This window comes from Narcine bancroftii, chromosome 5 (genome assembly GCF_036971445.1).
Source record: "Narcine bancroftii isolate sNarBan1 chromosome 5, sNarBan1.hap1, whole genome shotgun sequence".
NCBI classification, from domain to species: domain Eukaryota; kingdom Metazoa; phylum Chordata; class Chondrichthyes; order Torpediniformes; family Narcinidae; genus Narcine; species Narcine bancroftii.
The window spans coordinates 47,634,308-47,655,351 of record NC_091473.1 but is presented as its reverse complement, the minus strand read 5'-3'; the positions used below and the strand labels follow the sequence as shown (position 1 = coordinate 47,655,351).

Sequence of the window (21,044 nt, the reverse complement as noted above, 5' to 3'; positions counted from 1 at the left end):
GGTTTCCTTCCACATCCCAAAGACTGCTTAAAATGGCCCCAAGTTAATGTGGGAGTGATAAGAGCTGGGAAAATATCTGGGTTGCTGATGGACTCCGTTGGCTGAAGGGACTATTCGTGTAATTTCTCTTTATAATCAATGGCTGTTATTAAATATTGCACACCAATAACAAAATACCCCTCCGTTCACACAGATGTACTACCAGAGTTATGTGTACCAAAATGTTTAATTACTGATCAGGAGCTGGTGTCCATAACACAGCATGCCCACCTCCATTTGCTCAATTCATTAGCACCCAAATTAAGTTGTGCCAATGCATGGCACAGCTTTCTTGCCAAATATAGCACTCCACCATCCGTGAACAAGGGCATTAATGACATATTGGATAAATAACACATTTAAAAAGGTGAAAATATTATTATCAATTCACACCCCCTCCCCCCCCCACTTTTTTTTAAGCTCAGTTCCTGTTGGTGAAATGTCGCGTTTGACATAACTAGGAGAGACAGGAGACCACTTTCACAGCCAGACCACATCCTGAGACAATTCACAGGGAATGCAAAAACTGACAAAGCGCCGTCAGATTTATATCTGGCCAACTGATGACACAGCCCTCTACAATCTGTATCAACTCAATGTGCAAAGTGGAGATCAATATTATTTGTACCTTCTGCAAATCAATACCAATTACCTGCTCGCTATTGATCAATACTAACCGTCAAGAGTTTTCATGCTTGACAAGGCAAAAGTCTCTTCTTTCTCACAAGTGTCTCCCACCTCCTCCCAAGCAGCGCCAAAGTTCGGCTTCAGGACTTTTTGGATGTGGTCCGCCACTGTGACCTCCACATCTTCCAGCTGGAAAATAAAGTGACCTGTTGGCAAATGACTATCTTCTGCATATTTGCTTGTGGAAGCTGCTCCAATCTAGTCCGATGTTGTACTATCAACTGACATCTTTTATTAACCCACTGACTCCCAGTTATTCCTTGGGCAATGTGGCCATACTAAGGAGCTGAGCAGTCATGCTTTGAAAGAGCTCACCACAAAAAGCTAGAAAGCTCAAAACCCGAATTTTTGCATCAAAAATGTATAAAATTAGTGCCAAACAACCAAGGTAACCAAAAGCAAAAACTGAACATTGAGTGGAAGCCCAGTGAAGAGTTACTCAGCAGGGGCCTTTGGACTGGCTGAACCCAACAGAGCTTGTTGGGGGGGGGGGGGGGGGGGGTGGAGTAGAAAGGGGTCGGCCCAAGATATAACCAACATCCTGAACAAGATTGAAATTTTATGTACATATCGGAAAAGGTAATGGAAATCAAAAATCATCGTGGAAGACTAAATGAAACAAATTATTTGTTCGGAGGCTGAGCTGGACAAAACAAAAAAAATGGGCTAAAGGCACTGGAAGAAAAAGCAAAAATATGGGTCACAGGAAAAAAAGATTGATGGATAAGATCAATCATATGGAAAATTTAAATAGATGTAACAATTCAAGAATCACTGGACAGAGGAAAAGAGGGAAAAAATGTGGTGAAAGGGCTCACCGGACCCTCAGACCCAGAAGAACCGGTTAGCAGCGACTATGACCAATCCTGGTAAGACTTTTAAGTTACCGAAGATGCAATCTTGGGAGCAGCATACAAATATTCAAAAAATAATAATGGCCCATTAGTGGTGGACAATGCAAAAGTAATGTTTATCCAGGACTTTAGCCCTGCCTTGGTCAAACAAAGAAAGGAATTTGATGAGGTAAAGAGACAATTGTGATCTATAAACTTTAAATACTCAATGATTTACCCAGCAATGTTGAGGGTGGATGTCTCTGAAGATAGTAATCAACGAATTTTCATGAATAAAGAAGTGGAAGAAATTTTAAGAAAGTTATGAAAAGATTAAAGTTGCCAGCTGAAAGGACTGAAAAGACCATTTCAAAACAGGACTAACTGGAAGACATTTCTTTATATTAGTAGTACTAAACTGTCTGTTTCCACTTAAAAGAAAAACCATTGTGGTTTATATGGAGAGCTCCACATGTAAATTGGAGGAACAACACCTTGTATTCCATCTCGGCAGTCTCCAACCACATGGCATCAGTATCAACCAAAAATTTCTTGTAATCCCCTCTTCCCAGTTTTCTCCCCTCACCCAACACTTTTCCTCTTCTCACTGGCCCCTTTCCTCCTCCTCTTTCCACTCCCCTACCCATCTTACCTGTATTTTTTCAGTCTGCCCCCTGCTCCACCCCCCCCACAATCACCTCTCAGCTCCTTTATTTTCTTCTCCCTCCCTATCATCTGCCATCATCTGCTCCTCTCTGACCCCTCCTTATTCTGTTGTCTGCCGAATTCTTGCTATTGATGATGAAGGGTTCTGACCCAAAACATTGACTCTCTATTTTGTTCCATGATACTGCCTGACCTGCTGAATTCCTCCAGCACTGTATTTTTGAATGAGTTCAAAAGAGTGTTCAAATATGGGGGAGAAATTCGGGGATATTAGTCACTAAAGACAAACAAATCAGAGAAAACACATGAAGAAGCGCTCAGGCTCAAAACAAATGCCTTTTGCTTTCCCAGGATGCTGCATGACCTGCCGAGTTTCTTCAGTACTTGTGTTACGGAGTTTTTGAAACTGTGACAGAGCTATGCATTTAAAAAAAGTCCTTGCCAAATGTGACCTGCTGAGAAATCAAAGGTGAGCACATCAAACAGTTTATAACTGCTCTAGTGCCAAAAGCAGGACACCAATCCCATCCTTTTGTTTTCCACCACCATTTAAACCATGAGTTAAATCCCTCTATGTTCTAATGAACCGGTTTATTTCAATTTACATAATAATGTGTATGGAAAAATATTTTCTGATCATTTTTCTGCTTCAGCAACTGATTTATTTTTTTTCTCATCCCATATTACAAAATGACTATCCACAGAATTAACATTTTCAGTCAAAAATAAAGAAATCTGCTCTTTAACAAAAGTAACCCAAACTCTGGTTTCTTCAATAACATTACATTAAACCTCCATCTAAATGACGGACGTACTACCTCCGAACTTTCGCAAGAAAAAAGTAATAATGAATGATCTGATATAACTCTACTTTTATATTCAGCTCATAATACTCTACCTTGTAAATGTGCTGATACCAAGAATAAATCAATTGTAGAAAATGAATCATGTCTCGAAGAATAAGAAGAAAAATCTTTCTCTGTAGGATTAACTTTTCTCTAAATATCCACCAAATTTAAATCTTTCATAAACGCATTAGTTTGTTTTGCCATCTTTGATTTCCTTATACTTTTTGGACTTCTATCCAATAAAGGGTCGAGAACACAGTTAAAATCACCACCAACTAAAACATTTTCATTTGCTTGAGTTTACAATAAAAAAGCTTCTGAAATAAACCATTCATCATCTATGAGGGGCATAAAGATTCAACAAAGTCCACGATTCAGCAAAAATTTTACAATTCACTCTTAATACTCTGCCAGCATACCCCTCTGAAGATTCCAATTCAAAGGGTCAATTATAATGAATCAAAATCGCTACTCCTCTTGTCATGAGAAAACATGACCGACCCAATCCCTTTTCAATTTCAAATGTTCTTTCTCAGTCAAATGTGTTTCTTGTAAAAAAGCAATATCAATTTTCATTTTTTTAATATAAGCCAATATTCTTTCTCTTAATTGGATTATTTAACCCCTGCACATTAAAAGTTGCAAAATTCAATTGAGACATCTTTTTTAACTACTAATATAGTTACACACTATAAAATAATGCTCCCCTCTACAATTCTTCCAAAAAAGAAAAAAAAAATTATTTAAAAAAAAAACACCGAAAGGTAGTAATACCCTAAAAAACTGGGTGTGGTAAACCCACTAGTGGCAGATGACTGTCAAAGTTTTCAGTGTCATCCATCACACCCCTCCCCGCCCCCAGCCAGATACATATTAATTATTATCAAACACAATCGAATATAGTCCATATATTCAACCCAATCATTCAAGCCCAACAACTGCTCCGGATCTTCAACATCAAGAAGACTTTGTGTCATCTCTTCTTTCTTTCCATACTTTCCATTCCCATTCACTCTCCTCTTAGGAGATAACAGAGAAGAAGATCCATTTCTTTGAAATTCCGGAAAAGAATTGGCAAAAACCAAAGCATCATGATCATTCTCAAAAAATTGAGATTGAAAATTTCCATAGAAAACCTTCAAAATTGCAGGATAACGAAAAGCAAACTTGTAACCTTTTCGCCACAAAACGTCTTTAGCCTTATTAAATTCTTGTAGTCTTCTAATAACCTCTTGACTCAAATCAGCATAAAAGAACACCCTATTATGTTGAACCATTAATGGAGATCGATTCTGTCTTGTGTTCTGCACTGCCATACGTAAAATCATTTCACGATCTTGATATTTTAAACAACGAATCAAGACTGCTCTTGGTGCTTGTCCTGGAAGTGGTCTTCTTCTCAGAGCTCTATGAGCCCTATCCAATACCAAACCTTCAGGGAAAAACTCTTTACCCAGCACCTCTGGGATCCAGTGCTTAAAAAATTTTATAGGGTCAAGACCTTCCATGTCCTTTGGAAGACCAACTATTTTCACATTATTCCTCCAACTTTGATTTTCCAACAAATCAATCTTCTTCATTAAATCTCTTTTCTGAATCCCCCAATCTACAAAATAACCTTCCACTTTTTCCATTTTTTCTCTATTATGTTCTACCTGAGTTTGACACTCCGAGAAAGCTGTTTCAATTTTCTTCGAATTATCTTGCACAGTGTCTACTGATTGTATACATTTATTTAATATCACTTTTAACTACAGTCATTTTCTATTTCATCACACAAAGTATTCATTTTTATTTTAATCTCCATAAATTCTTGAGTTATTTGAGTTGATATTTGTTTTGACATATTATGCATTTGCTGTATTTGACCAGCTATCCCTTCCAAAACAGTGAACACTGAATCCAGTCCAGATTCCACTTTCACTTTTTGAGATTCACGTTCTTTAACTGCAAGCTCCTCCTCCTGGACATATTGCAATAAGGTAAGTTCCTCTTCTTCCTCAGTCATCACAGGTCCTGTAACTGAATGGCTGTGGGTCTGGGCACCTGACGCCGGCACCCCAACCTCTTCGGAACGCCGGTGTTCGGGTCCTCCCACAGCGCCGATTTTTTCCAACAGCTCTCGGGCCCGCGATGCCACACGCAGGCCAGGCAAGGCCATCAGACGTGCAGAGGTGTCTTCCGACGCTAACCTGCACGCCACCGGGCCGCCCAGCGAGGTCGCGGGTCCACTTATCGGCATGCCGCTCGCGCACACGGCTTCACGTGGACACGGGTCAGCAACGGCCGAACTCACCGATGTGCCGGCGCCATCTTACAGATGGAAGATCGGCACCGGAGTCAAACTTGAATGGGCTTGAGTCCTCTGAGGCTTGGAGACTCTCAACAACCACTCCGTGGATTCAGCTATGCAGGTAGGCCTCAATTCTTCCGCACTTTTTTCTGAAGCTGAGGTTTAAACTTTTTCACATCATAAAACACTTATTTAAATAACTGTAAATCTTATTTTTAATCACTTTTATGCTTTTTAAAAACCGAGTATTTAATGATCCAGCCGGGGATCCCCAGCAACTGATTAAATACTTATGGTTGTTAGTGTGTTAGGACTGATACAAAGAATTAGATTGCATCTTGTCCAAACTCACTGCAAACATCCACAAATATCCCAAATATGTCCAGTAAAACCATGTCCAGAAGTACAATTTGTATATTGGATACCTCTTACACATGTGTGTGGATGCAGAAATGCCATTACACCTGCCTGCTCAGTCTCCTTGTTCAATCAAAATATTATAGAAGTGAACCATAGCTGCCTGGGTTGCACCAGAGCAAACATTAATTATAATAATATTAGGGAGAACATTAGACAGACCATCTTGCCTCTCTCAGGTGGACAGAAACCATGACAATATTTCAATGGAGCAGGAGAATTCCCATTCAGTGCCTCCAACATCAATAAGATTTGAGCAATTCATTTCGCAATGCTGTTTGTGGGAGTTTGATGTGCTCAGAATGGTTGCATGCAAAATATGATAACCTATACATAAATAACATTCTTTGTAATAGAGATTCAGTTCCATTTACCACATACTCATCTTCATAACCATCCTCTTCAGCCTCTCCAGTGTTCGGATCACAGTCTTTAACAGTGAACTTTAAAGTACAGCTAAATGTACAGGCCACTGAGAGATAAAAAGGAATAATGGGTAAGTATATGTACGACTGGAAAACAGCCCCAAAGCTAGAGCATGGAAAATATTTTGGCACTGAGCATACAACATTAATCTTCAAATGTAAGTGGGTTGGTCATATTTAACCTGAATCTATCGGGAGGCTGGTTATTAGCAGTTTACTGGATGCCCCTGATAGGCAAATAGACCTTTCCCCTTCATACACTTAAGTGGAGGATTGAGATCAAAAGATTGTGGACTTATAAGGATATTTGAGATGAGGATGTAAGGCAAATAAATAGAATAGAGACAGACCTATCACAATCAATTCAAATGACAGGTCTGGGTAAAAAGAGCTTCTTATGCCTAAGATCCATTGGCATTAATCAGTACAGATCAGGGCCATTCCATCTGACAGTTCTCAGCCCAGCACCAGTTTGAATAGGCCTCAGTATTCTTGCACTGAAGTTAGAGGAACAAATACTATCCAAGTCCCTTGCCCTGAATCTTTTGGGAAAGTGAAGCCTGCTGGAAGCAGAACAGAGGGAACTCAGTATATAATGATGGCTCCTGCTGTTAACACAGTTTTAAAGCCCAGTTTTCTCCCAATACAGAATAGCTTTAGAACCCATGAATGGCTACCGTAGGAATTTAAGTCTTGCAGTCATACATTCATGAAGTCTAGCTGTGCAATATTGTGGAAAAACAAAAATCAAACAACATAGGAAACAGCCATTGAGGAAAGGGTGGGAACCAATGTGGCAAGTGAACTTTACTTTAGGCTCACCCAATATCCGAGTAGTGACCCTCTGAACGTAGGGCAGGATGGGGGGATGCTGAGAAATCAAGTGTTTGTCTGCATCTAAAGATATCAGTACAACCCTGGGAAGCACAGAAAACGCAACTTCTCGCACTAATTCTAAAATTCTTGAATCGGACTTGAACCACAAAAATCACAAATCCAGAAAAGTTGGCACTGAAATTGAAATATTCCACCAGGAGCACTGGCTCACAAGTGGGCAAGCTTTATAACTGGTTCATCTCAAAAAGTGCCTTCATTAAAAAAATCTACACAAACATCTTTGCTGTGTGCACCAGTCACTTTCAATACATTTCCTTCTCTGGAGATAGACACCAATAAAAGTACATTTTTATTACTGTATATTTCGGTGTACAAGTTGAGTCGTGAAACCCAAAAAAACTCTCAAAAAAAAAGTTGTCTTGTACATCAGATATACTTTTGAGACCTTAAACTCAGCTCAAAATTCAATTTACATTGATCTTTGAAAAACTGATTTGGCGTATGTCGATCTTTCAAAAACCAAAAAAAAACTAGACTGCGCCAGATTTTCATTGAGATTTTTATTGAAAACAACAATTATCACCCTTCAAAATCACTATCATTGTCTGAAAACAACAACACATTTAGAACCCTTCAAAATCACTCTCGTTATCATCGTCTGAAGCGAAGAATGGCAGCGAGCACATCCATCCTCTCACTGTTTAAACAGTCATCATATGGGTCCCAGTCTGTATCTGATGAGGTGGCTTCAGCTTTGTCATTAGTGTCCCACAATAAATCATCTTCTGTGCCATTGGTTGCACAAGAGATACCGCACTTTTTAATCAATGTTATCATAGTGTTGCGTCCTGCTGTGGCAGTGCAACCAAATAAAGAGACGTCCACACAAGGCAAGTGTAAAACAAAGACTGACTTTATTAGTTTTGAATCCTCGCGTGTCCGCGCTGGCCCACCCACTTCCAGTGACGTTCCCTCCGACTTCTGAAAGTACCGTTTTTGCGTTAAAGTGTCACTCTCTGGCTGGCTGGTTGCTACGCAGAAGTGGAGAGCTCCTTAGCCCACACGTGGCGCTAGGCGCGGGCTCCTTCTCGGCAGTGAAGGGAAGCCCATGCCATCTTGGACCGACCATGTGTTGCGGCGATTCGACCTGTTTACTCGCAGTTGCTCGGCCCGTTACAATAGTCTCTGCTTTAACTTTGTCCCATGCCTTGAGCACAAAGTTACATGGCACATTAAGTGATGCAGCACACATTGCCCTGCCTTTTCTAAACGACTTTTCTGCACTCAACATCCATGTATTCCATTTCTCATGCACATGGTCTTTGAATAGCTTGTTCAAGCACACATCGAGAAGTTGCAATATAGATGTCAAACCACTCGGGATAACCACCATGTAAATATTATGTAGTGCTAATCTAATTTTAGTGTTCTCACTTAAGTGGCAACAAAACCTATCCCCGACAAGCAAACTCCGTTCTTTGCATAAACCGTCTGGCCACCTGTTCCACACATTGTCTATCCATTGTTTTTACACCATTTGCATCCATCCATCCTTTTTCATGAAAATGTACACAAGTACCTGCAGGGAATTTCATTTCTGTTTAATTTTGCGTTTGAAAATTACCATGGGTCTCAACTTCGTCCTGTCAGCCATGCACAATAAAACTACGATAAACCTGGTCCTTTTGTGGCCTGTACTTCCAATTTGTACAGTTTGCACACCTTTCCATTCCACTGTTCTATTGCCTATCATGTCCATGTTTCCAGTATTTGCCAATGCAAACTGATGTATCTGTCAATTCTGTATAATAAACTGATAAAAACTTACTTTATGATCAAAAATCTTTTGGTCGTTTGTGCAATTTTTGTTTTTTGGTGTAAACTAGATTTTTCATGTTCGTGAAACGATTGCACCAGCCTACGGTAGCCTCAGAATAATTAATGAGATCTGGGTGTGACTTGGCTCACTGCAGTGGAATGTTCTTATTTTATTTCAGGTGACTATGTAGCAATCTTGCCTCTGTTCACGTACCCATTCTGCAATGCGATTTTCCAACTCTGGCCAACGAGTGATTCCTTTTCTCAAAGAACATTGCCTTTTTGGTATGTTGCTTAAAGTCTCTTTTTTCTTCCTCCAAACTCTAACCAACTTCTCATGCACATCAAATTTTCTTGCAGCAGCTCAGTGTTGGTTTTCTTAGCCATTTCTGTCACTTTCAACTTAAAATTCGCTTCATAATTTGGTTGTGTGTTGTGTTGTGTCAATGGACCCTCCACAATAGCAATCACCTTCACCCAATGCCCAGCAGATCAATCTGTGTGATCTATTGGGGTCGACGTATAGGCCAGCCAATGGCCTTGTGGTGATACACCACTGTATAATGTTACTTGGTTATTGGCACTGTGTATAAGTATGGTCCATATGTTCGGCTGGCCCGTCTTCCTTCAGTGACTCCACCCCCTGGAATCCCCTAATAAAAGCGGTAACGCCAAGTCCCTTCCTCAGTACGAGTCCTTGGACCGGGCCAGAACAGGAGCATGGTCCAAGTCTTATGGTATTAAAAGCCTGCCGTTCTGCAACTCCAACCTTTTAGTATAGTGTATCAGGCCCATCTCAGGCATCGCGAGCTTTAGGGATCGACAATTATGGCACCTCAGGCAGCCAGAAAATTGGGGTCGACGTATGCCAGAATCACCATAAAGCCCTTAAAATGAGGCTGAAAAGGGGGAGGGGGGGGGGAATCAACTTATATGCCGAAATATACAGTAAATAATGAGCCTCATTTTAAACATTTTAAAACAGCTCATTGCAATGCCTCTTAAAAGTGCTTTATAATAGAAAAATATTGTGACCTAAAATGTTTACACCTGATTGCTCTGGTTCATGGAAGACTTTCATTTCTTTGATTATGTCAAGTTGGGAAAAAAACATACCAGATCCAGATGAATAGATTTTTAGTGCCGATTGCTGAAATGGCCCAAAAGATAAACCAGTTGCTGTGACGCAAAACTAACTACATAACTGTAAGTCATTCCTCACCTGCTGTTGGATCATCTTCAGGCAGCAGCACCAGTGTGTAACAGATGCCCGCTTGGTTATAGGGTAGGCTAGCTGCTGGAACACAACACACCACTTCGTAACCTTCTGTGGGCTCCATCTGCACTGTGACATTCTCCAGAATCTGATCATTCAGAGTATTTGTGCAATCAAACTGCAGAAATCAGACACAAAAGAAATTAAAATATAATTTACTAGGATTGTCACCTCATGGCACAGCCACAAGAAGTGGAAAAGATTTAGTCGATAGCCCTCACAACCATGGCCCTCAGCAGTTCTGCATTCAACACAGCCATAGGATCTTGATCCTTTTGTTCTTTTAAAAAATCTTGTCTCTCTTCAGCAAAGACATTCAAAGCAGATAGTATTAACCCAAAATCTCTAAAGTAAAAGGCCCCTCATATCATGCAAAACATTGGGATGCTTTGTCATTTGTCCAAGAAAAAAAATACTTGGCCTTCACTTGATCATTACCAAAGCAATTAAAGTCAAGACAGTTTCTTTCTGCCAGACACTTGAATGAACCTCAACAATAAAAATGTTGCCTTTGCTCTGTCCTAACTGGTCTTTCTCTAACTCTGCACTTTAGTGTTCTGCTTTACTTGCTGTACTATGTATGGAACGTCTGGCTGGACTCCTCGTGAAACTTTCTCACTGCATCCTGGAATATATGGCAGTAACAATGAACTGAACTTGAACTAGAGACAAATTCGGAGAACTGCTATTCAACTTACTGGAGTCTTAACTCTACATTCCTATCCACCCTTAGCAGGCAATGATCCACTTTATATATCAATTTATCTTGAACTTGGACCACTCAAAAAACTGGTTCTATTCCCAGCTTGTCAGATGTTGAACTATTTCATTAAATGTGCTGGTAGAGGAAGTCTAACGTTACCTTGAAAATACTCAAAATCTCTGCTTCCACCATAATTTGAGAAAAATGCTCAAGGACTTACATTAATCAGAGAGAAAAAAAAATCTGTTCTTTAAACAAACTTCCCTGTGTTTTTAATCAGAGACCTTTAGTTCCAGAACCTTCTACAGAAGAGATATCCTTTCCATAAGTACTTTGAGAAGACCCCCCATGGATAATTTGTCTTTCAATCAACACCCAGAATACAAGCCAGAATATCGCTTTGTGGACTACACTAGTAGTACATGTACACAATCCTTTATCCAGAACCCTTGAGGGACAGTACGTTCCGAATTTCAGATTATTCCGGATTTCGGAAAGTCAGATTTAAACCCACCCGAATTGTGCTGCTGTATCCACCCCCACCCCCTTCCAGTCGCGCTGCCGTCTCTCCATCCCCCGACTCGCGCTGCCATCTCTCCACCCCCCAACTCACAGTGCCGTTTCTCTCCCCACTTGCCGGATTTTGGAGCTTTCCGAATTTTAGATGTCCGGGTAAAGGATTGTGTACCTGTAGTCTCTTGCCTGTTTGTGTCACTCACAGATGAGAGAATAACACCTTATTAATGAAATAGAAGAACACGGTTCACATCTGCATCACAATCCAAGCTGCACTGCTCACTGCCAATATAATCAGAGATGTTGTTTTATTTTTAATGACTGAAAAGTGAAATGGGGTCCCTCCCTGCAATCTCTGATGGATTCAAAATATCTAATGACACAATTCCAAAAACTGGTTCTTCAACAAACACACACACAAATTATGCACAAATTAGACTGTTACATTTTCTAAATCACAGGCTGAAAGTGCTTTAGGACATCTTGAAATTGTGAAAAGGTACCAAAGAAATGCAAGAGCTTCGAGTTTTCTTTCAAGTCCCCATCACCTCCAAATGGAGTCTTACAATCAGGATTAAACTTGAAAGGCCCCTAATTAACCGAACGAATAATCTGGAATATCTTAAGGTCATACAAAATACTGTGTAAGTGAAATGCAAAGATTTATTCAACAGCAGTTCCAGCTCAGAAAGTAATGGTAATGCTAAGCCAGCTGTTAGAATAAATAGTTCAGCACATATCAATAGCCAAATGCAACCACAGGTGGAAACTGCAGGCAGATAGATTAATCACACAGTCCAGTTTTCAAAGACAAGTGGGCTAGGATCACCTGTCAGAACCCACAAGTGCCTTACCTGGAACACAATGTGATTGAAAAAGGTGTGCTTGGTGCAGCGGACAACATACTCGGTCTCTGATTCTGTTAGGGGGACAGGGTTAGACGAAGACTTGAAAAGTGCACCCAGGTCTTTGAACTCTGCGATAGCAGATAGTTGTTCTGAAACACAAATTAATTTTTTGCTTTCATTGACAGGAATGCAGAGCAATTCTGAAACAATGGCAGTAATTTAGCATCCAAACTGTAACTGTCGATGGAAGAAGCTGCCCCTACCTTGGAAAATGTCCTGTCTGCTTGATGCCACCTTCTCTGGCACCTTCACTGAAGCAGCTGGAGAAATTTCTGGTTTGACAAAATGAAACACACAGAAACACCAGGTAAATTCAAAGGAACAAGAGGGAAATTCTTAGAGGCAGCTTGAGAGCAGGGAGGAGGTAAAGAAAATGAGAATGTCTCATTTTCACACCTCCTGCTTTCAATTCCAGACTATTTTACCCTGGCCTGTGTAGAGCTTTACAATGGGGTTCATACTGAACCTGTATTTAACACAGATTTTAGGTTAGTGATGGTGCTATTTGTTGCATCAGTTTAAGGGGAGTGTCGAGTGAGAGGGAATAAACAGCATAAAAGGATCAGATTTCAAGGCTTTTCCAATAGGTGGGTATCCTACATCTGTCCTTTCCTTAGTGTAGCCTCAGGGCAGAGAATAATTAAAACATGAAAAACCCTTTACAACAAAATGTAGCATTAACAATTCTATTTTTTTCAAAACACACAGAAAAGCTGTGTGTTTTGAGGGAAGACTGTAATCCCCAATTATCAAAACAGAATTTATAATCAGATATATTTAGCTAACTCATCTAAAAAAAAGACGCTGTTCACAACCTCCCCTGTCGCAACCCACCACCACCACCCCACCCATTCACGTTCAATAATCAAAATACATTGTGTAGGATTCCATAAATGTTGGGAGCAAGGGTCACTTGATTGCGAACAAATGAAACCAAATGACTGGGAATATTGCATTGCAGCGAATCTACCTACCTGACTTCTGTTCACTGATTGGGGCTACTGATAACGGAACTGATTTCAGATCGAAGGATTTTTCAGATGGCTCCAGAGTGTAGTGGTGCAGAGCTCGCTCCAGTCCAGGAATGGACACTTGAAGGCCTGAACAAAAAGATAGTTCAATTAAGGCAATACTCTAATAATACAGCACTCTCAAGACTGTGGTATGATTGGAATTGCAAGTTTTGCAGAAATTATTTTTTTCTGATTAATACCACATCACAAGGGCATTAGGAGAAGATAGGAACAGGGTAATGAAGTAGAAGACCTTCTATGACAATCAGTAGAGCACAGGAACAGGCCCTTCTGACCATTGTCTGTGCTGACCACGATATCCACATTAATTATGCTTGAACATAATACTTATTCTCCAAACCCTGTATATTCATGTGTACATCAAGAAGAGTCTTAAATGCTACTATTGCATCTGTTTCCATCACTTCCTCCAGCTGCCTATTCTAGGCAACTGCCACTCGGTACAGAAAACTTGCCCACACATCTTTTATAACTTTTTCTAACACATTTTTAATACAGTTGGAGACAGTTTTAACCTTGGGAGAAAAAGATCTGACTATACTATCTCTGCCCCTCAATTTTATAAACTTCAATGCTCCAGAGAAAACAACCCATTTGTCCAAATTCTCCCCAAAGCTCATACCCTCGCATGCAAATCTCTTCAGCATTTCCAAAGTCCCTATAATCTTCCTATAATGGGGACCAATCTAGATCCCTACACTGTCCACAACTCCACTTTTTTTTAATCTGCAAATTTAATAATCCAAACTATGTTTTCCATCCAAGTTATTACAATGATCCAACACCCATTTCTGCAGAACACAACAGATCACTGACCTTCAGCCAAGATAAGACCCTTCTATCATGAGATTCTGACCTCTGAGCAAGCTAATTCAGAATCCAATCTATTAATTCACCACTAATTCCATACATCTGCATCTTCTGGATCAGCCTACCATGACGGAATTTGCCAAATGCTTTTTTTAATATAATTGTCAGTCTTTTTTTCAAATTTCCATACATTCCTTGAAGACTACAATCACTGCCCTATGTTCATCAACCAATTTCATAATCTTTTCAAAAAACTCAAATTTGTAAGACACCAAATGCCCTGCACAAAGCCATGCTGGCTCTCCCTAATCTGGCCATGCCTTTTCAAATACGCATAAATCTTACCCTCAAGTATCCTCTCCAATAGCTTCCTAACCATTGATTCGAGGTTCACCAGTCTGTAATTTCCTAGATTATTCCAATTTCTCTTGAACAAAGGGACAACAATGGGCTATTCTCCAGGATCTCACTTGTTGCTAGTGAGATCTTTGTCAACACCCCAGAAATCTCTTCATTTTTCCTCTTTCAATAACTGGGGATATATCTCATTAGGGCCTGATAACTTATTGATCTTAATGCTCTTCAAAAGATTCTTCAATCTCAAATGTCTCAACACATTAGCGCTCTCCTCACTATCCTCCTCATCATTATCCCTCAAGTTCTTCTTTTTGGTGAATATCTATGCGAGGTACCAATTTAGTAACTCACATGATGCTTTTACAACGTTCAGTCATCCATCTACTTATCTGTCCTCTATCAGTATCTATTGGGAAGATTGTAGTGTAACACTAACAGAGTGATTGTACCTTGCTATATTTGATCTCTACCATTCATACTCCAGTGGATGTGCCTTCCATTATGACATCTCTAGTGTAGTCATGACCCTCTTGCTGATCCACCTCTTTTACCACCTCTTTTATCTCATCTAAAAAACTCCAGGAAAATTGAGCTGCCAGTCCTGTCCCTCTTGCAGCCAATTCTTGTAATGATCAAAACATTGCAATTCCATGTAATCTAGGTTCTGCTTATTTGTCTTAATCTTTATATACCCTGCATTAAAATAACACACCTCTGCCCATCAGTCTCACTACAGTTCTTTGCACATCTCTTCCCAGCATTTGTCATTACATCTACCATCCCCACAATTTCTCCATTTGTTGACCAGCCACCTTAGTTTGAACCTTCCTGAGTACCACTAGCAAACTTCACTGCGAGTATATTGGGTCCCTCCAGTTTATCAATGGTGCAGCAAGCTTTAAGGGCTGGATGGCTTACTCCTACTTACAATGTTCCTGTACAAAATAAAGCATCATCTATAAATAATTCAAAGAGGATGGAAAAGATTGATGATTGGTCCTAGTTTCCCTGGGATCAGTAGGTTTTGAAAGCCCTGGTGATCAGCTGGAACCTAATTGGTGTCATTGAGAAAATGAAACCATTTTCTTACCATTGAGGATGTAGGCAGAATTCAGAGCTTTCTGTTTCTGTTCCAGCACGTTCAGATAGAAGGTGGCCCGATCACGTACTTCGTTGTCATCATCCATCATACACCTGTGCATTAAAACATCCATCAGGAGAGGCAAGGTCTCAGCATCCAGTGGTTGCAGAGTAAAGAAAATTGGCAAGGCTGGAAATGAGTGGGTGGGGGCAGATTTGTTTTCCCTCTTCAATGAGGTTTTATAATCTGGACAAACATTGGAAGCAGATTCAACAACTTAGCCAAGGAACAATTTACAGGATGGTGTAGGGAGAAGCAGGAGAATCCATCAATGGGCCAGCACCATGGACCAAATGATTTTTTTGGGCTCTAACTCCATTAAACAGACTCTCTCTCCAACTCCCCAAATGTTCACGAGAAATGTATACCATCTGAAAACTAATGACAGAACTTTTATTCAATGCCCTTTAGCAACATGTCTTTCTTACTAAATATTACAACCAGAATTAAGCAGCACATGAAAACAACCAAGAAAGATTGAAGGTGGAACCCAGTGTCCTGGTACCGAGGGTGATCTGTTAAAGAGAGATTGTAGAGCACTTTAATCCTTGTGAAAATTGACAGAGACAAGAAAAGTGATATTATCACAGGATGTACAAATAAAAATGAAACAAAGGGGCATGAAGGGTTTAAAGGTGTGGAACTCTTTCCTTAAAAACATAAAACAACTCAAGTTTTAGCTGACTGGGAGACCCATCTCCTTGCTGATGTCACCAGCAAAGAAGTAGAAGTTGACCATCAGCACTCCAGGATTTGGACGAAATCTCCTGGGCCTGATTAATAAACACTGCTGGAGAAAATCCAGGGGAAAAAAATCAAGGAAGAGTAAACATGTTAATGTTTAAAGTAAAATGTTAATGTTAAAAGTAAAAACCTTGAGGGGGGGAGGGGGGGAGTTCGGGCCTGAAACTTCCCCTATATTATTGTTACCTTCATATGGACACTGTGAGACATGCTGACTTCCTCCAGCATTTGTGTTTTTACTACAATCACAGCATCTGTAGACTTACATGTTTCATTCTAAGGTAAAAATGTTATGCATTTAAAAAATAATTTTAAGTGTTTATTGATTATAAAAATAATACTAGAAAATGAAACAAAAACTGTCAGAAATAAAATGTCTGATACTTCTGAACCAGCAGACTTCCTCCATCAGTCATTTTGGTGTTTCACACTCCAGGATTTGCAGTCTCGCGTGTCTCCAGAAAATGGTCCTTCAACTTTCCAATAATTGGGGAAGGTGCTGCACGAGTGGATGGAAATTCAGGGTAACCAATGGCAAGAGTGGAGGGGTGGGGCAGTCACAAATAAGAAACATCCAACCATGAATAATACTACTGGCTTTCTCAGTCAAGGGTTTGTTCCATCGAAGCAACCCAGAGTCACGCTTCATGACTGCTTGTTCTAGTTAGTGTGCAGGTGGGTCCTAGGGCAGTTCAAAACCTGACACAATACCTTAACCTAGAGATTTCCCTGTCTCCACAGTGTTATCACAAAGCAGACTGGAAGATGTTAAAAGACAGCATTCCTTCAAGAGCTCTATTTAATTAATATCTATAATTTTGCAGGGTGAATGCTATATGGTTACAAGGAGTACAGGAGCAGCAGTTACATTGAAATTCAAGATCAAAGTTCTTCTAGAGGCTTGGCAAGAGCAGCCTGCAAAGTTGATTGGAATAGGATGATCATTCCACAGAGAATATAGTTCCTCTGTGAGTTAAAAACCATTTATTGGCTTTTGGAGGGATTAGTCATTCAATGATGGTCAATACTAATAATAGTCACACATATATGTAGCACACCTAAGGTCCAAGTTCCCAAGGACTTCATGTTGCATTTTCAAGCCTGAGGGATTCTGAACTTTCACCCTGCATGAGAATCTGCATGCTTGTGCATGGCTGCACCCATTTAGCTGCAATAACTTTGGTTGTAATGAAAATCACTCTCCCAAGCCTTCAACTGTACTGATCGGCGGCAATCGAGGCAGTGACAGGAGTTGAACTCATTCCCTGATGAAGCTCACAACCCCTGTATAAAAATTCTTACTTTTCAATTGGCTGGCATCATTAATCTTATTATTATTTCACAGCTGTGGATCTCTTGTGAATGATGGTACATAGTTTAAGCACTGCTGAATCCAGTTAAATGCTGTCTGACCGAGAAACATTGAAGATGGGTATTCAGTTCATTACAGCTGTGCAATTCACTAAAAAAAACTCTTAATTATTCCTCTCCCTTGCCTCTTCCTTTTATTTATTTCCAATTATAATTATTGATTTCTTTTTAAATTTCTTAATTAATCCACATCCACCATCGATAAATGTAGTGTTCTCCAATAAGTGTTTGTATTTAAAGAATATCATTCTCAAGCAACATCTGGCTCTTTTGAAGATTTCCTTAACTCTACGTCCTACGTTTGCTGATTGGTAATTGTATCTATTGATAATAAGATCTCCCCATGGTTCAATTAATTCTCAACTCCTAGGATCTGGAGCAAAAAAACATCTTCTGCAGGAATTCAGTAGAGGAGGAAAGGCAGGGAAGAATGGTCCGACATTTCAGCACGAGCGCTTCAGCAAGACTAACAATCCCAATTTCTAGTTATATTGCTTAAAAACTCAGTTCCTCAATGATTCTCTCTGAGGCTATTGCATCAGAAGTACAAGTTCTGCATGTAATTAACAATGTGCCTCATTTCATATTAATATCAAACTCGACTGTAATCCAAGACAAATTATAATCAATTATATTTATTAAAATGTTGGTAAACCTCAAGTCTGACCCCATAGGGTTAAAATTATGCCAGGCATCATTAACACAAACAAACCTGCCATACACACCTGTATGACATGACATCAAACCTTTTAAAATGATTTCTGACATAAATTAAAGCAATTCATTAACGTGCCACCCAATGAAATTTAGCACCAAAGCAAAATTACAAAACTTAAAATAGCAGAGAGAGTTTTAACCTCAACAGATTTTATATCAATCAGCAACTCGTTTAGCATCAAAGTTTCATTGAGAGAACAAACAGGCATGTATTAATGAGCCTCCGGGACATCCCAAAGCACTTTACATCAATGAATTACTTTGAAGTGTAGTGATTTTGGTACATAATCAAATTCCCCACCGTATAACAATATAACAAAGAATTTATAATCAAAAAATGTATTTGAGCCAAAGCTTTACATAGATCCTTCACATTCAAACATTATCTACCGTATCTATTTAGAGCAGTAGAGGAAGTATTGGGCAGTACTACTGATCCATGTAGCTGTCTCCATGCCTTCCCCAGAGTTTGATAATTCATGGACTGATGAGAGTTTGTTCTGGCCAATAAATGTGATGGAACTGTTCTACTGCTGTTGGCACAGCAACCAATAATCAGGAGACCAAGTTCAGCAGGCCTCAACAAACTTGCATTTTAAACAGCAGCTTTCTTGCTTTCAGGATGCCCCAAAGTACTCTGCAGCCAATTAAATACTTTGAAATGTGGTCGCTGGTGTAACGTAGCAACTAAACTGGGCAAAGGAAGATTGCACTAATAGCAAAGAGACAAAATCAAACCATTTGGGTTTTTTTTGTGCAAATAGTTAGTTGAGGGTTGTGTGTTGACTTGTTCACTGGAAGTAACTCCTCTGCAACCCCTTCAAGTGTGCCATAGATTTTTTTAAAAATGGTAATTGTTTGCCAAATCCTTCCACCCATCATGACAGTTCAAATCCTATTCCTAGGACCAGAACACATAATCAATCCCACAACGTCAGTGCAAGCTTGTAGATAGAATGCCAAGCCAAAGGCCTCCCATTTGTTCTAAGTATATATGATGTACCTTTTGGACAGTAACAACATTCGATAGACTCAGCCCTTAACCTGGTACAGGTTTAAAGTTTTAAATCTTGTTTTGCCTACGTGGCAACTGTTTTAAGTGATTACTGATCATCATCAGAATTTCAAAGTCAAAGTGAAGATTTCTGATGTCATATTTTCTAACCATTGTTTCAAAAGACAGTGTTTTTACGCAGATTCTTTGGGTATTTGAGAAAATAGATTTCAGAGATACAGTATAGTAACAGGTCCTTCTGGCCTACAATCCCACATTGCCCAAATTCACTCATGGGACCAATTAACCTTCAAACCCTATACTGCTTTGGTACATGGGGGGAACTGGAGCACCGGAAGGAAATAAGACACTGAGACAACGTACAAACCTCCTAAACAACACCAGATTTGAAGCCCCAGTCACTGGCAATGTAAACGTGTGCTAGCCACTAGACTAATCATAATTTTTTTCCATAAATAAATTTATATAATCTTTAAACTGTTATGCATTTCAAATATATATTAACTGTTTGCAAACAAAAAGAAAAAATTACACTAACCATGTATTTCAAGGAAAAATTGTTTAACAAGCAAAATATTGCAACTAAAACTATCCCTTTGAACAATTCATAAAGAAATCAAGAATATACTAAGAACAAAAATTGGTGGCACAGTTACCGTAGCGGTCAGGGCAACACCTTTACAGCACCACCAATTGGGACCAGGGTTCAAAACCCACGCTGTCTATAAGGAGATGTACGTTCTCCCTGTGTCTGCACGGGTTTTCCCCAGGTGCTCCATTTTCCTCTAACCATTCAAAACATACTGGGTGTGTAGGTTAATTGGGTGTAAATTGGGAAGCATGGACTCATGGGCCAAAATAGCCTGTTACTGTGCTGTATTTGTCTAAATATAAACTTATTATAATTAGTCGAATGGGAAACTTTGGTGCTTTCTAACACAAATGGCAGAATGAATTAAGCACTTTGTGTTACCAGACCTCCTCCAGCACTTTGTATTGCTCCAGTTTTCCAGCATCTGCAGACCTCCTGTTAATCCCAGATGCCCGTTTACTATGAGCTTGGTACAAGATAAATGCAAGGAATTCACATCCAAATTTTCTGACAGTGGGGATGTGCTACATATGGAAGATTTTTCAGCTAATGACTCCACTCCCATGATACCATTCCCTTGTTTACAGTCTTACTGGTCATATAGATTACCCATCAATAAAACTTCTGCTGCTTGCACCCCTCCACTAAGATTCTAACTGAATAGTTCTTTAAACATGAAATACAATTTGCCCTGTAGTCCCTTGCCTCCCCTCTCAGGAATCCAGACTTGCTGGCAGACTATTTAATGGGACCTAACCTTTAACTGTCAATGCAAACCTCGGCAGCAAAAGTAAAAGGGGCAGTACAAGTAACATGTTCTTGCCTGGTTTAAGCCCACTTCTTGAGACAAATACAAAACATAGGCTGATCCATCAGTCTGGTGCTGAAGTGGAGCTCTGTTGTTGAAGGTGATGTTTATTTGGATGAAATATTAAACATTCATGCTTTTTTTGAAAATTCAAACTCAAAAGGTCCAAAAGCACTTTTCAAGGAGAAC

General features: G+C 39.7%; 1 protein-coding gene across 2 annotated transcripts in view; it reads right to left on the bottom strand.

Moving 5' to 3' along the window:
• copg2 (COPI coat complex subunit gamma 2) overlaps nt 1-21,044 on the bottom strand; it is a 109,055-nt gene that overhangs the window by 5,824 nt on the left and 82,187 nt on the right. For both annotated transcript variants that reach the window (XM_069937346.1, XM_069937347.1), the window contains 7 exons: nt 15,558-15,661; nt 13,241-13,366; nt 12,470-12,538; nt 12,213-12,355; nt 10,086-10,257; nt 6,158-6,255; nt 717-855 (listed from right to left, as the gene is read on the bottom strand). In XM_069937346.1, coding sequence (XP_069793447.1) covers nt 717-855; nt 6,158-6,255; nt 10,086-10,257; nt 12,213-12,355; nt 12,470-12,538; nt 13,241-13,366; nt 15,558-15,661 — 851 coding nt within the window. The remainder of the gene's footprint in view (nt 1-716; nt 856-6,157; nt 6,256-10,085; nt 10,258-12,212; nt 12,356-12,469; nt 12,539-13,240; nt 13,367-15,557; nt 15,662-21,044) is intronic.